Source organism: Carcharhinus amblyrhynchos, chromosome 12, assembly GCF_965287045.1.
Source record: "Carcharhinus amblyrhynchos chromosome 12, sCarAmb.v2.hapA, whole genome shotgun sequence".
Lineage (NCBI taxonomy): Eukaryota > Metazoa > Chordata > Chondrichthyes > Carcharhiniformes > Carcharhinidae > Carcharhinus > Carcharhinus amblyrhynchos.
In genome coordinates, this window is record NC_137335.1 from 2995229 (window position 1) to 3011268 (window position 16040).

General features: G+C 44.5%; 1 protein-coding gene across 4 annotated transcripts in view; it reads left to right on the forward strand.

Annotated features, from left to right (window-relative positions):
- The window catches only part of LOC145350738 (homeobox protein Meis1), a 227484-nt gene that overhangs the window by 23469 nt on the left and 187975 nt on the right, over positions 1-16040 (forward strand). For all 4 annotated transcript variants that reach the window (XM_080199986.1, XM_080199984.1, XM_080199987.1 and 1 more), the window contains one exon: positions 13826-13934. In XM_080199986.1, coding sequence (XP_080056112.1) covers positions 13826-13934 — 109 coding nt within the window. The remainder of the gene's footprint in view (positions 1-13825; positions 13935-16040) is intronic.

Below are 16040 nucleotides of genomic sequence, written 5' to 3' on the forward strand. Positions count from 1 at the left end.
GACAGTGCTGCACTCCCTCAGTCCTGAAAGGGGACTTGAACCTTGTGGCTCTGGGTGAGACTACTGCTAGCTGTGCCATGACTAATCCTACGTAACTCTGTGTATTCATTATTCTGCACAAAAGCAGTGGCCACTGAGTTGCCTGCAACTCACTGCGTAACATTCTCACCTCAGATCTTTGAAGGCCCAAAGTCCAAAGATGTGTAGGTTAGATGGAATAGCCATGATAAATACATGGGGTTGTGGGGATAGGATGGGGGAGAGGGTCTGGATAAGATTCACTGTCAGAGAATCGATATAGACTCGACGGGTCGAATGGCCTCTTCTGCACTGTTGGAATTCTAAGATTTCTGTGATTTCTCTGAAGGTTGAGGGTTCAGAAGCCGTTACGAAGTCTTGTACAATAAATCCAGGTTGACACTTGCCACACAACGCTGAGGGAGTGCTGCACAGTTGGATGTGGCATCTTTTAGGTGAGGTGCTTAAACTGAGGCCTCATTTACCCTCTCAGGTAGCAGTTACTGAATGTGGGGCACTATTTGGAAGCAAAGCTGGGGAGTTTCCTAAAGTGTGCTGGTCAATATTTATCCATTAACCAAAATCATAAGAACAGATTAGCAAGTCATTATCACAGTGCTGCTCATGGGATCTTGCTGTGTACAAGACTGGCTGTTCCACTTCCTGCATTGCAATATCTACCCTTCAAAAGTACTTAATTGGCTGTAAATCACTTTAGAATTTCTTAGTTTGTGAAGGGGGGGATGCGGCAGGAATATTAGCCTTTAGATTTCACTCAGGATCATCCCTTCCTGTGGTATTTCCCCTTCTCCAGTCATGCAATGTCCATGTTGATTTGCATAACTGCATTGTTTTTACTTCTAGCTCCATTCTTCATTCTCAGAGTCAGAGAGCTTTACAGCACATAACGAGGCCCTTCAGCCCATCTGCTCCCAGCAGTGGATCTTCCAGTCCAGCTGGTGGGAATGGGTAGGGAGTGCATAAAATGGGAAACCACGTTTAGAGTGGTGGACCAGAGGATCTCGCTTCTGGCGAACGATGGGCTCAGTTCCTGGCTTGGGTCACTGTCTATGCAAAGTCTGCATGTTCTCCCCATGTCTGTGTGGGTTTCCTCCCAGTCTGAAAGACGTGCTGGTTAGGTGCATTGGCCATGCTAAATTCTCCCTCAGTGTACCTGAACAGGTGTCGGAGTATGGTGACTATGGATTTTCACAGTAACTTCATTGCAGTGTTAATGCAAGCCTACTTGTGGCACAAATAAACAAACTTTAACTTTAATTTTACAATGCAGAAGAAGGCCATTCAACTCATTGAGCTTGCACTGACAAAAATCCCACTCTTGCCCTCTTCTTGTAACCCCACGTATAACCCTACTAATCCCCCTGACACTAAGAGGCAAATTAGCATGGCCAATCATAACCTGCACATCTTTGGACAGTAAGAGGCAATTTAGCACCACCAATATACCTTACCCACACATCTTTCGGACTGTGGGAGGAAACCCCGGAGCACCAGGAAGAAACCCACACAGACATGGGGAGAACATGCAGACGCCACACAGACAGTGATCTGAGGCCAGAATCGAACCCCGGTCCCTGGAGCTGTGAGGCAACCATTGTGCCATGTCCCCGTATATACAGCTTCTATGTTGCAGCAGTGTCCACTTCACCTGCACCTTCAGCCTGGTCCTCCTGATTAGTCACTCGCTGCTTTCATGAAATTCTTGATGCCTAGTTTCAGAGCTGAAAGATGCCTTCTCCCACCAAAATTCTGTCTGCGTTCTATAATAGCAGAGGGTATCATCAATATGCAAGACCTTGTCAGTAAATCAACGGTTTTACGATTTTTAGCCATTTTCCAATAGAATTGTACGTTGAAACAGCTGGAATAACAAACCATTCTGACATGTATATTGGCTAGTCGGCTAGGTAGCTGTTTGTTAAGTGTTAAAGGGTCATTATTGGAGGTACATCTTGATTAGTTACTACTTTGCTAACAGTCGTAAAATCATATTCTTGGGAAGTGCAGGTTTCAAAATCACCTTTCCCAGGACTTTGTACGGGGGCTGTAAATTATATTACGAAACAAGCACATCTCCTGCTTTTATTCAAAGGGTAAAAATCTCACTCTGAGTTATTTTACTGCCTTGCCTGCTGAGTTTCAAACAGTTGCCATGATGGTAACTTGCACCATTAAAAGAGAAATGGACAAAGTGACAATTACTGACTGATTGAATAAATAAGACAAGAATATGCTCGAGTGCTGAAAATTTTAACCGTTTTATTAGCAATAAAATGCATCATTTTCAGTCTCAAATTATTTGAATGTGGGTATTAGAAAGAGCGAAACATTTAATTTTATTTTAAGAGTCATAGTAGTTAACAGCATGGAAACAGGCCCTTCAACCCAACTTGTCCATGCCACCTTTTTGTTTTAACCAGTCAGCCAGTCCCAATTGCCCACATTTGGCCTCTGTAGCCATCCTATCCATGTAGCTGTCTAAATGCTTTTTAAAACACAAAGTTGTACCCGCCTTTACGAGTGCCTCTGGCAGCTTGTTCCAGACACTCACCACCCTCTGTGTGAAAAAATTGCTTAGATAAATTGTAATTTTAATCTTTATTTAATTGCACTTTATTTTAATTCGTATTTAGGCTTCTAATGCCAGGCTTCTGATTACTCTGATGGTTTTATAAGTGATTTTCTTTCCGCTTATTTGACCTTTTTTTGACTATAATTTGTATTTTTCTTCCTGTTTCTGCCCCTATCCTATAATTTTCCTTCCAGTTTGTAGTCAGATGTAGGCTGTTTCCTTCGATGTTAAACGCTGGACCTTCCAGGAACAGCAGCAACGCGAAAAAAAAACCCCATCCAACAACCGTCGGTGTTAGCACAAGAAATAAAAACCATGTGAAAGGGAGGTCACATGGCGTTGCTGAAACCCAAACCGAATGTCGAGCTCAGAAACTGTTCTATACCCCACACTAAACTGCTCCCCCTCTGCTAATCCTTTCTCCCGTATCTAACTGCTCCTGAAACGCCTCCATGCATATTCACTGGGGGGGTGAAACTTAAGTGTGTCTGCAAATTAAGGCACATCAGCCAATGCTGCAAATCGCAAAGGGGTGCGGGGAGGGAGGGGGGGGGGGTGGTGGGAAACGAGCATTTAATATTAAGTCATAGGTTGATTGTGTAATATTAAAGCAAAAAGTTAAGCCTCAAATAACATTGGCTGCAGAGAAAGGGACCCACGGCGGGTGCCACAGTCCAAAAACATTCACTTCTTTCCATACTAAAATCATTCCATTTAATGGGGGGGGGGGGGGGGGGGGGTGTAAAATCATTCCATTTAATGGGGGGGGGGATAAAAGGAATTGCTTCGAGACTGAGAAAGATTTGCATGTAGCCGATACAGTACCCCACTTATTTAATGCATTTTCTTGCACATGCATTGGGGGTATCTGTTGCTTGTTAATACTGCAAAATTGGCTCCCCACCCCCCTCCCAATGTTAAACTCCTTTGTGCATCTTTTTTTAGAAGTGTAGGGTGTTGCAATTTGTCAGTGCATGCTGGTCGGGCCTGTGTCACTTTGGATAGGAGTTTTGATTCCTTGAAGAAGAAGAAGAAAAAAAGGGATATAATTTGATTTTGCAAACATAAACTCCTCCACTCTTGCACGGAGATCACTATCTGTGTGCCCCGTGAGCAAAAGGGAAGGAAAATGCAAGGGGCTTGCCAGTTTGGTTTGTTATCCCTCTCCCCCTGTGATCTCACTGAGGGTGAAGGCTGGTGGGGTCCCAGTACAAATCTCCCCTTTCCATTTATCACCGCTGTCAGTGTGAGGCTCATTTGATTCTCTATTCGAGAGACTAAAGTTTGCTGAAACGTTACAAATGTTTTTTAATGCCCTTGATTCAGTGGCATTTCATTGTGTCAGACTTATATGAATAAAGTTGCGTTGGCTACAGCAGTTGTTGAGGGCAGAGTGAAAAGCTGTGTTTAGTTTTTTCTCTTCCCCCCCCCCCCCGCCCCACCATTACAAAAACTGCACAATGGAAGTTTTAATTTGACTGAGCAATTTGTTGTGGGAGAGTTCTATTTCAAACCACCCTCTCATTTCATCCACATTTAAGAGAGACACCAGCATTTTGTCCATATTTTGTGTGTTGAAATCGCATTGGAGGGTGACTGTAGCAGAAATTGCTATAAGCCGAAGTGGAATCCAACATTTTCTTGCATGGTCGCCTGTATAATGTGGAGATAGCTGTGTGAAAAGGGAGGTGGTGGCGGTGGTGGGGGGGGAATGCTGCTACTGCCCAGCATCTAAGACCCAACACAATGGAAATGCAATGAATCGGAATGCCTCACAGATCATAGCGGAATCCGAATTTCCAGCGAGGAAAATCTTTTCATGGTGTATTAAGTGCTGGAGGAGAGTGAGAGAAAAAAAAATAGTGATGAGAGAGGGAGAGAGAGAGAAAAAAAGGTATGCTCAGTTTCACAAACGCTGAACTGAGCAGCTCAGTGGTTGGAAGGGTTTAAGAATCTTAGTGAAGAATAGAAGGCGGAAAATTGAATTTACCAAACAATTAAGAATTGAATTAGCCTGCATCCAGTACTGGAGTGAGAGAGAGAAAAAAAAGGAGGACGGGGGAGGGGAGAGCAGTAGGAAGAGACAAATAAATGGGAGCAGCTCATTAAGGAATGGTGACTGTGTGAGCCCAGTTGTGTGACAGAGACAGTTACCAGTGAATCAGTGCACAGTTCTTTTAGGCAACCCTTTTTTTTCTGAAGTCATACACTTAATCTGGTTAATAAAAGCTTTTCTGCTGAGACCAGTCTGTTTCTCCATATTTTCTCATATTATACACGGCTATCCTATTAATTACAAGTTGTATTGCCAATCAACAAGAGGAGTAAGGGACAAAATAAATGGAATGAGAGTGCCCTAGAGATGTCACTTAAAGGATCTGATGTATCCTGGAACTCCCCTGGGTCTCTGCAGCCTCCCACATGCCTTGCTAGTCTTTTGTTCAATTACAGTTAATGCAATAGTTTGCCATTTTCTCCTTCTAATTATATTTTCAAGTGGGATTTGTAGCACATAAAAAAACATCCTTTTACATGTTGAAGCACCAGGGTTTTGTGTCTGGCATTGTCAGTCCCCTGAGTGCTGTACCATTCTTTCGATGGAGCTCTGAATAAACAAATCCCCCCTTTTAAAAACCCGCGATGGTGCAAGCTAACAATAAATACTTTAACCCTCCGCACACTGAATATGCGTTTGAGATTGCACGCCAGCAGTTTACTTTCCATTGCTCTCAGTGGTCTGAACTGTTCGGTGCTACCTTTGCCACCTGTTAGTTTTACAGTTAGCGGCGTTTCCTTTGTGGAAAAAAGTGTGGCAGCATTTGTTGACCACTTGGTGAAATAAAAAAGTGAATGTTATATTTAGTGATCAAACATCCCATCAGATACAACGTTAAGATTCTCGAAACTGCAACAACATCAGTAGCAAATAAAAGCCTTGTGTAAAAGTATTTGATATGTATGTATAAAACATTATTGTTATATCCCCTTTCAATGTAGCATAAATACAGTTTATCCCCAAGGCAATTGGAAGACTGTATGAACCTGGGTCAACATTTTCAAACCCCTACCTCCCCGGCTAAAACAGATGTTAAGAAGCCCTTGCCCAGGTCTGTGGAGGCTGCCAAACACACAAGAAAAAACACATCTCTGGCGCGATATTCTTTCTCTGTGAGTTGGCCTCAAACAGACTTCTGGATTTTTGAGCAGATAGAAATCTGCCTGCAATGGTTGATCTCTGCTGATTAGGCCTTTTGTGTTAGTATATATTAAAACAAAATGATAGGCCAGAAGTGGCACCTCCTGTCCCCTTCAGGATTGACATCCTGAAAATAAACAGCAGTTCATTAAAAACAAAATCCTGATGTTTACAAAGGTCCCCTCACTTCGAACGGACTGCATTTGGGTTCAATTCCAGTGGGGGGAGGACGTCCTGGAAATTGGTTACTAGCATACATGTGCACGCACCATCATTCCATTAGCTTAAAATTTAAATTTATTCCTCTGAGCCCTAACATTTCACATGGGTGGAAGTCAAAGCAGTTTGCACTCAGCTGCTTAATGCATTTATAGTGGGGAGGGGGAGGGGGGAAGGAATGGATTTGGGCACTGAGACATCATAAACTGCACAGTGATGCAAGTAAATACATGGCACGGTGGCACAGTGGTCAGGGCAGTATGGTGGCACAGTGGTTAGCACTGCTGCCTCACAGGGACCTGGGTTCGATTCCCGGCTTGGATCACTGTCTGTGCGGAGTAGGTATGTTCTCCCCGTGTCTGCGTGGATTTCCTCTGAGTGCTCCTGTTTCCTTCCACAGTCTGAAAGATGTGCTGATTAGGTGCATTGGCTGTATTCTCCCTCAGTGTACCCGAACAGGTGGTGGAGTGTGGCGACTAGGGGAATTTCACAGTAACTTCATTGCAGTGTTAATTTAAGCCTTACTTATGACTAACAAAAACTTAAAATACAAGTAGGCTGTTATTATAGTATTCCTTTAAAGGGAATATTTGTCTGCATTCCAATTCTAATCATTGTCCTATTAAAAATTAAGTGTGTATTTAATACATGACCAGTAGGAATAGTTTTTTTACCCAGCATGGCCTTTTGATAAAAGAGCTTTATTTTGATTTGTTCCTCATCCCCTTCATGGGTACGGTACAATAATGTTTTTTCAAAGTATTAAAATATATCCGAGGCAAAGAAAGACTCAATGATGCTGTCCTGGGGATTTTCACAGTAACTTAGTTGCAGTGATAATGGAAGGCTACTTATGATATGAATAAATAAACTTTAAAAAAACTTTAAACTGATTTTGAAGTGCAGCTCAGATTTGTCCCAAAACAGAAAATAATAAATTTACATTAACACAGCCTTCAATTTTTGCCAGACAGTAAACTTTCTTTCACTATTAGCATGTTGTCAGCCAGTGAATCTTTAGTGATTGGTCAGGGACATTGAGACCGAGAACTCTAAGAAGAGAATGAAACACCTCCTGCATTATAGATGTTTGAGCGAGTTTTCAAAAAACAAAGTTCATTTATTCTCCTGAAAGGTGACCTTGCATAATACTTTACTCCGTGTGAGAATATACTCCTTACATAAAAAAAAGATCAAAAATGGCCTGCAACTTATTGTTGCCTTTCAAAAGCTTGTCCAGGAAGCTAATTAGATGTATTTTGTTCTGGTGATTAAGTACAGATTTGGGAGGAGAGCAGCGTAATCATTCTATATTCATCCCTCCAAAATTCAATTTGCAGTCAATTTCTTTGAAACTTTGAAAGGTTCCCGATGATAAGAAACAATATCTATTTTACTGCCCAGTAGTATAAGGTTACTCGGTACGGGGCAAAGGGTCCATGGGATGCTGGTTGTGCCGATTTGAAATATCTCTCCCATGCAAGTTGCACATCGCAGGTTTATGTCATAACAAATCTTCAATACTCTTAACCACTTACCTGCTCAGAGTAACATATATCTTTGTTGCTAAATGAACACACTGAAAATGAAAGGATTTTTCTGCAGTTTAACTTCAGTGTGCTTGTTCAGCCTTATGGTAGGTTATTTCCCTGATGTAATTTCTTAGGTACATACACCTCTGAATATGAATTTATTTGTAAGGAGGAATTTTGGAATTCAGATGGTTGTGTCTGTTTTTCCATTCAGTCAGATCAAGACTAGTCTGTAGCTTGGTTTTGAAACTATTAATACCCCTTGCCTCACAACATTCTATTAATCTCACTTTTGACATTTTCCATCAATCTCACCTCCATGCCCTCAACAACCCCAACAGTTTCTTTGGAGAGTGAGTTCTGGATTTCCACTCCTTCTTTGTCATAGAATTCCTACAGTGCAGAAGAGGCTGTTTGGCCCATCTGTTGATCCAGAAGGAACTCTTCCAGTGTAGACACTAAAAATATAACAAAACTTACTCCAACTTATAAATCAAAGGAAAGGTTTAATAAAGAAACTTCATTCCTCCAAACTTGAGGCCCCACCCTGGGCCATTCCAAGTAATCTCACAATTCCCAACAGGTTCTTATTGATACTGAGTCAGCTAGTCAGCTGATTATTATATCATTTTGTCATTGGTTACATGGTTTATTGGGTCAGCTGACCCTTACAGCCTGTTACCATTGGTCATATTATAACAGATCCAACGTTAACACTGGTTACATTCTAACACCATCTAGTCCGCACCAACTCTCTGACAGTGTACCTTACTCAGGTCCTCTCTGCTGTCCTATCCCTGTGAATCCACACGTTTATCATGGCTGGTCCATCTAACTACAGACATGTGAAGAACTGCTCCCCATCATCACCCATTATCAGCCTGGTTCTAATTTTAAGACAATGGTTGGGATTTTACTCACCCGTCCCCCTCCCCATCCCCCAGCCCCCCTGAGATAGGTAGCCCCTTCCCAGTGGAGGCGTCGGGTTCCCGGCGGTGGAGCCGGCAAGTCATTGCCTTCGGCGGGACTGGAAGATCCCACTAGTGAGCTGCTCAAAAACCCGCTGCAGTGGGATCTGGAAAATCCTTGGCCTACACCTCTTTATTCCAGATACCCCTCCCCAGAGGATGTAGCATCTCTCTCTCTCTCTCTCTACCAATCCTGTCAAGTCTTTCATTCACCCGAAAGACCTCAATCACAATCCTGTCAATCTTTGATATTTGAGGTAACACAAGGTTAGTTGATGTAACTCTGTCCTCGTAACCTAACCCATCTAGTCCTGGAATCATTAGTCTGTAAAATCGATGACATGCAAGAAAAAAATTTAATGGGATCCTTTCAGCCAATGGTTCAGATCACACCCAGTCAGCTCGCCCACGCAGTTAGAAGCTTTACGTGGTAATCTGCCGTACCTTTTATTGGGACAGGGCTCTCTGATCTCATCCGTGTCCATCCCCGCTGCACGTGAGGATGGAGAATCTGGCATTCCGGATGAAACTTTCAGCTGCACTGGAGAATCCCAGCCGCGAGTGAGGGCTTTGATGTTGAATTTGTGTGAGAAACGATGGATCTTTTCTGTCAGATAGCTGGTTTGGTATCATACAAAACGAACAAAGGTTCATACATACACCTTCGGCTCACAAAGCCAGCAATGGTTTTGCTCTGAGTGCTGTGAGTTCTAACTGAGAAGTGCAGGCTTTATCAGTTGGATTTGGACCCTGGGCAGAAAGTGTCCAGACCTCTGCACCTGAGAGCCTGGGAGATTTGAACTTTCAGTTGGCGTCACCTTCCTTGGTCCAGTCAGCCTTCCATCTGAGCCTGGTGGGGAGAACAGATTGACCCCAGGCAGGTGGGCGTCTGTGAACTGACTGTCCCTGGCATTCTGCTAAGTGGTTGAGTCAGGGGGGAGGAGGATAGGGTGATCTGGAAGCCATCATGGCGAGAGCCAGGCGTAAGTGGAAAGCCCAGGACAGGCAAGCCCCAGGGTCTCGCTGTCAGAGGCGGACAACTGCTCCTGCTCCATCTGTGTTCTCGGGGAGCCAAGTGAAGGAATGATGCCTGTCTGGGCCTCTCCAGGCTCCGGCTCCCGGCTCCTCTTGCTGGAGCTAGGCCCAGGCCGGAGATTCACAGTGGCCTCTCACCCAGGCACAGGCTGTGGGTTAAGATGGCAATCTGGCCCTGCTGCTTTGATGGCAGGTTACTGACTCACCTGCTCTAACCCATGGGGAAGGTAGCAAGTGAGCTGCCACGATCAATAAGACTAACCGTTCAACTGGACCAACACATTTTTGAATCAGTTCTCAGTCATTTCACACAAAGAGGAGCTTTGATATTTAAGTAGGGTTTCCTGGAAAAGGAGGACTGCAGCATCTGTTCAGCCTTCTTCCCTGAATTCCTTTAGTTCTTGTCGAAACCTCTGTATTTGCAGTCCGTCAGAGGTACAACTACCCAAGAAAGCATGTTTGAAGAGGCCTCACACTGGAAACTGCCACTGCTGGTAGGACAACCACACATCTGCAATGTGGCACTCTATCACCACTTAAGTATCTAAATTGAACAAATTCACTCTGAATACTATTAACCTATATGTAGCTTTGAATGTCATTTAAACAGCACTCCAGCATAAAGTACCCACAGGACCAAAACCACTTGCAGTAAATCACTGGACTAGTTAATGGGTTAAACATTACTGTCATAGTGGTTGGACTACATACATATCTGCTCAAATGTTAAAGGCCTCGCAATTTCAGTACGTGCTCCCATGTAAAACATCAACTTGTGAATGTAATTAGTTAACGACCGTTAGCATTCATTATTGAAAAAAGCTAAAAGATCAACTGTTGCCTCCTAGGCAAAGAAGTAATCTGCTGCTAAGGAAAAGCGTGCTTTATTATTTTTCCTGGGTAAGCGGGGTTAACAGAAAAATAATAGCATGCTCCAACGCAGCGAGAACCTAATCTCAGCTGACGCGTCTGGGAGTTGTCGCAAATGATGACAAACCATTTCCCCACAGGAAAACTGGTGAACAAGTGCAACAACACTGCTCCTACACATCTCCCAGTAGCCAGTTCAAAGTTAGCCTTGGTGAATGTGCATAACAGATCTCCACGCGGATCATAGTTTACGATACGAGTGAATCCCAGAATCCAGGGTTAAGGTTGGCGAGGGAATTGAAGTGGGAGGAATTTCTAAAACAAAAAGACCAATGTGGTAATTCACTGACCCATTTAACTGTTTGTTAAAACATCTTATTTGTATCTTGACTGTTACATCGGAGTTATTTTATCTAAGTTACAAGTTCAAATCCCAACAAGTTGACAGAATAAAAAAAAGCTGGTGTTAGTAATCGTGACCCACAAAGTGACTGGATTGTCATTAAATGTCCATTAGGTTCCTTTAAAGAAGGAAATCTGCTGTCCTTACCCGGTTTGGCCTACCTCTGACTACTGATCTATAGTCTGGAGAAGCTGGTGTTTGACTGGGGTGGGCACAGTAAGAAGTCTCACAACACCAGGTTAAAGTCCAATGGGTTTAGTTGGAAACATGAGCTTTTGGAACACTGCTCTATCATCCTTCATTACCTGATGAAGGAGCAGCGCTCCAAAAGCTCGTGATTCCAAATAAACCCGTTGGGCTTTAACCTGGTGCTGTGAGACTTCTTACTGTGCCCACTGATCTATAGCATCTGCTTGATGCTTAACTGATCTCTGAAATAGCCAAGGTGTTACTCAGCTACACCGAGGTGGACAATAAATGTTGACTGTGAAAGCAACAGGCCTTGTGAAACAAATAAATAAAAAGATGCCTCTGTAGTCCTCTCTGTCTTTTATCAAGGTCAAATTGCTCATTAAGTACAGAATTAGTTTGAAAATGCATATCAGTAATGGGAATGTAAAGAAAGAGTCTAATAATTCTCTTAATTGCTGTTCCCTGTTAGTCAGACTTAGTCGTTAGGATTAGATTCACTGGAGTTTAGAAGAGGGGATCTAACAGGGTTAGACAGGGTAGATTCAGAAAAATGTCCCCAGTGGTGGGGGAGTCCAGAACTTAGGGGTCATAGTTTGAGGATAAGGGGTAAATCTTTTAGAACTGAGGTGAGGAGAAATGTCTTCACCCAGAGGGTGGCGAATGTGTGGAATTCGCTATCACAGAAAGAAGTTGAGGCCAAAACGTTGCGTGATTTCAAGAAAAAATTAGATCTAGCTCTTGGGGCTAAAAAGATCATGGGATATAGGGGGGAAGGGGGAATCAGGATATTGAATCTGATGATCAGGCTCGAAGGGCCAAATGGCCTACTCCTGCTTCTAATTTCTGTGTCATTTCTAATTCTTAAAGAGTGCAGTTTTTTTTGTGTTTTATGTAATTGTCGGATAGTAATGGTGAGGAAAATAGGACTTGTGAATGGGAGTAGGCCATTCAGTCCCTCTTGCCTGCTCTGTCATCCAATAAGATCATGGTTGGTTCCCTGTCTGTCCTCCATAATGCCGACTGCCAAAAATCTGTCCAACTCAGTCTGGAGTGAATTCAGTGACGTGGCCTCCCCTGCTTTCTCTGGGAGAGAATTCCACAGACTAACAACTCTCCAAGAGGGGTAAGAGAATTCTTGGGGGGAATTTTCCTGCCCCTTGGGAATCGTACTGTGATGGTAGCAGGAGGTAGGGCGGGGGTGGCGGGGGCGAGGGTGGTTGGACCATGCAAAGGTCTGTTGATTTTTGGGTGGGATTTTCCAGTTTTGGGGTGAGCGCGCCCAGAAGATCCCGCTCCTCATCTCTGTCTCAAAAAAAGTGGGACTGTGGTGATGGGATATCACTTCAGCAGCACTGAACGCATTGGTGCATAGGTCCTCAGTGATCATGAAGGGTGGAGTTTGAATTTCACATGTGGCAGTATCTGGGCAGTGGTGTAGGGCGGGAGATATGTGCTTGAGTTTGCAATATAACAATGGCAAGTCGAATTCCATGGTGCCTTTGATAGGGAAAAACACCCCAAGATGCCTCACAGAGCTGTCATCAGAGAAAATGAATGTGGAGAAATTGGGAAATGTGATGGATATTAGAAATATGATATGTTAGGGGGGAAGTGATGGCCTAGTGATTTAATCACCAGACTATTAATCCAGAAACTCAGCCAACGCTCTGGGGACCTGATTTTGAACTCTGCCACGGCAGATGTTGTAATTTGAATTCATTAAAAAGTATCTGGAATTAAGAATCTCCTGATGACCATGAAACCATTGTCGATTGTCGGGAAAAACCCATCTGGTTCCCTTTAGGGAAGGAAATCTGCCGTCCTTACCTGGTCTGGCCTACATGTGACTCCAGAGCCACAGCAACGTGGTTGACTCTCAACTGCCCTCAGGCAACTAGGGATGGGCAATAAATGCTAGCCAGCAAGCGTGTCCCACGAATGAATAAAAAAAATCAGAGGCTTTGTGAATCGTTATCATAGAATCATAGAATTCCTACAGTGCAGAAGGAAGCTATTTGGCCCATTGAGCCTGCAGAATAATAATCCCACCTGAGCCCAATCCCTGTAGCCCCACGTATTTATCCTGCTAATCCCCCTGACACTAAGGGGCAATTTAGCATGGCCAATCCACCTAACCTGCACATCTTTGGACTGTGGGAGGGAATGGGAGCACCCGGAGGAAACCCACGCAGATACAGGGAGAACGTGCAGACTCCGCACAGGCAGTGACCCAAGCCAGGGATCAAAGCCGGGTCCCTGGCGCAGTGAGGCAGGAGTGCTATGGTTAAATAATCAAAGGCGCATGGAGTGTGTGAGTGAGAGCATAAATGGGACAGGTAAAGACAGATCTTGGATGAATCGGTAAAAAGTGAGATTCCATTAACAAACAAATGTCTTTTTCGAGAGATGATGGTTATTTTCTACTTGATTTCCATCCTCTGACAGCCGTCCTGTATTTTTTCCTGTGAGGATAGTTGGGAGATTTGATCCAGAGTTGTGCCCGGGCCCCATATAACCAGCAGCTAGGCTAGGGGGGGCTGAATGGAAAAGTGTCCTTTGACCTTATCTCATGCCTTGGGTGAAGCAAAGCTGAACTCACTGGCAAAGACAGACTCCCACCTGATATCCAGAACTCCTCCAAGTAGCATCACAGAGCCTGAGTGATGGGTACCGTGCTCCCTGTTGGTGTCCTGGGCCAGGATTTGGGAGATTGTCTGGCCAGACTCTGTGTGCCTGTGATAAGGTTGATGTGGTGAAATTGCTGTCAGCGTTCCTGATCTGTGCCATTCCCTCCTCCAGACATGGAATAGAGATCACGATGACACAGCATCAACACGCTCAGGGGGCACGCCCGGACCTTCCAGTGGGGGTCACACGTCACACAGTGGGGACAACAGCAGCGAACCAGGTAAGAGACAAAACCATTACTCTGCAGTTTGACAAAAGCTTTGAGAAAAACCGAATAGACCTTGAGGTATTAATGCCAGAGGCATAAACTCGAAAGGTCGCGTGCTAATGATGTGCCTTTTTCCTCTCCTTTTCAGTGGAGGGAGAGTTAGACGAGAGAGTGATAGGAGGGGAGGGGAGGAGTGGAAGAAGAGAGGAGAGGGAGGGACAGGAGAATGGGGGTGGTGGGGGGAGAATGGAATAGAGGGAATGGTGGGGAGATGAGTGGAGGAGGGAGTGAATGTGATGGGGAATGGAGAAGAGGAGGAGTGGAGGGACAGGGAGTGAAGGGAGGGGGTGGAGGGGGAGTGAGTGGAGGGGTGAGGGGAGTAAGTGAAGGGGGAGTGGAGGGAGAGTGAGTGGAGGAGACTGAGGGGAGGGGGAGTGGAGGGGAGGGGGTGGAGGAGAGTGAGTGGAGGGGGAGTGGAGTGGGAATGGAAGGGAGGGGGTGGAGAGGGTGAATGAAAGGAGGTGAATGGAGGGGGTGAATGAAGGGGGAGTGAGAGGAGGGGGTGACTGGGGGGAGTGTGAAGGGGATGGAGGAGATGAAAGCAGAGGGGTGAATGGAGGGTGAGTGGGGGAGGATTGAGGGAATGGAGTGGGAATTTGACCCTGGGAAAGGCAAAGACTGTTACAAGGCAATGGAGATGACTGAGCTCTTCCCCTGGATATGTGGAGGATAACTCGAAGACAGGTTTACTGTTCACATCATTATCCCCACTGAGACCAGATAATATCACACAATAAGAATCAAATCAGCAGCTTCATGGTCAGTTTCTGTCTGTGAGTTTAAATTGATACTCTTACCGAGTGTGGATGGAACAAGGCTGGGAATTGCGTAGGTTTGATATGGATTTTGATGAAAATGGAATATACAATATCACACCGTTGTGACAGATTCTAGCACTTCACAACATGGTAACTATTTCATTGTTAGCTGTCAGTTAGATATGAGATTTACTGCACCCAGATTGTACTGAGACCTGTATAACACAAACACACACACACACACAAACATAGACACTTAAATACAGTCATCCACAGACACGTATACACAAGTACAGACACACATACAGACACATACACACATCCACACACACACACATACACCCAAACACACATACGCACTCATATACACCCAAACACACACACAAACATACACACACAATCTCACACTCATATGCAAACACGCACACACTCACATACAGACACATGCAGAAAGGCCACACACAGACAAAGACACACACAAACACACACTGGCAGACATATGCAGACAGACACAGACACACACACACATATATACATACACAAATAGTTCACTATTAGTGAAGAATGATGATGTGGGTTGTTCATGTCCCGCTTGAGTGAGTTTAGTCTGTATTATGGGATTAATGTCTTTCAGTCATTACTTTTCAAATCTGTTTTTGTGCTACTGAACTTTGAAGAAACTGCTCAAAGCTAATAGTTTGCTTTCTCTGGCAGCTAAATGTTTCTGCAAATAAACTCTGTTTGGGAGGTGTAAAACTCTGACTTTTTAAAAATAATGGTTTCAGAGCATTGTCATTGTCTTTTTTTATTCATGTGACGTGGGCGTCGCTGGCTAGGCCAGCAGATATTCAACACCCCAAATAGTCCTTGACAAGGTGATGGTGAGCTGCCTTCTTGAGCTGCTGCAGGCCATGTGGTGTAGGTACATCCACAGTGCTGTTAGGGAGAGAGTTCCAGGATTTTGAGCCAGCGACTGTGAAGGAATGGCCAATATATTTCCAAATCAGGATGGTGAGTGACTTGGAGAGGAACTTGCAGGTGGGGGTGTTCCCAGGTACCTGCTGCCCTCACCTTTCCACGTGGTGAGATCATGGTTTTAGAAGGTTCAGGCTCAGAAGCTTTTGGGTTCCTGCAGTGCATCTTATGGATGGTACACACCACTGCTAACGTGCATTGCTGCTGGAGGCAGTGAATGTTTGAGTACGAGGTGCCAATCAAGCGGGGCTGCTTTGTCCTGGATGGTGTGGAGCTTCTTGAGTGTTGTTGGAGCTGCACCCATCCAGGCACGAGGGGACTATTC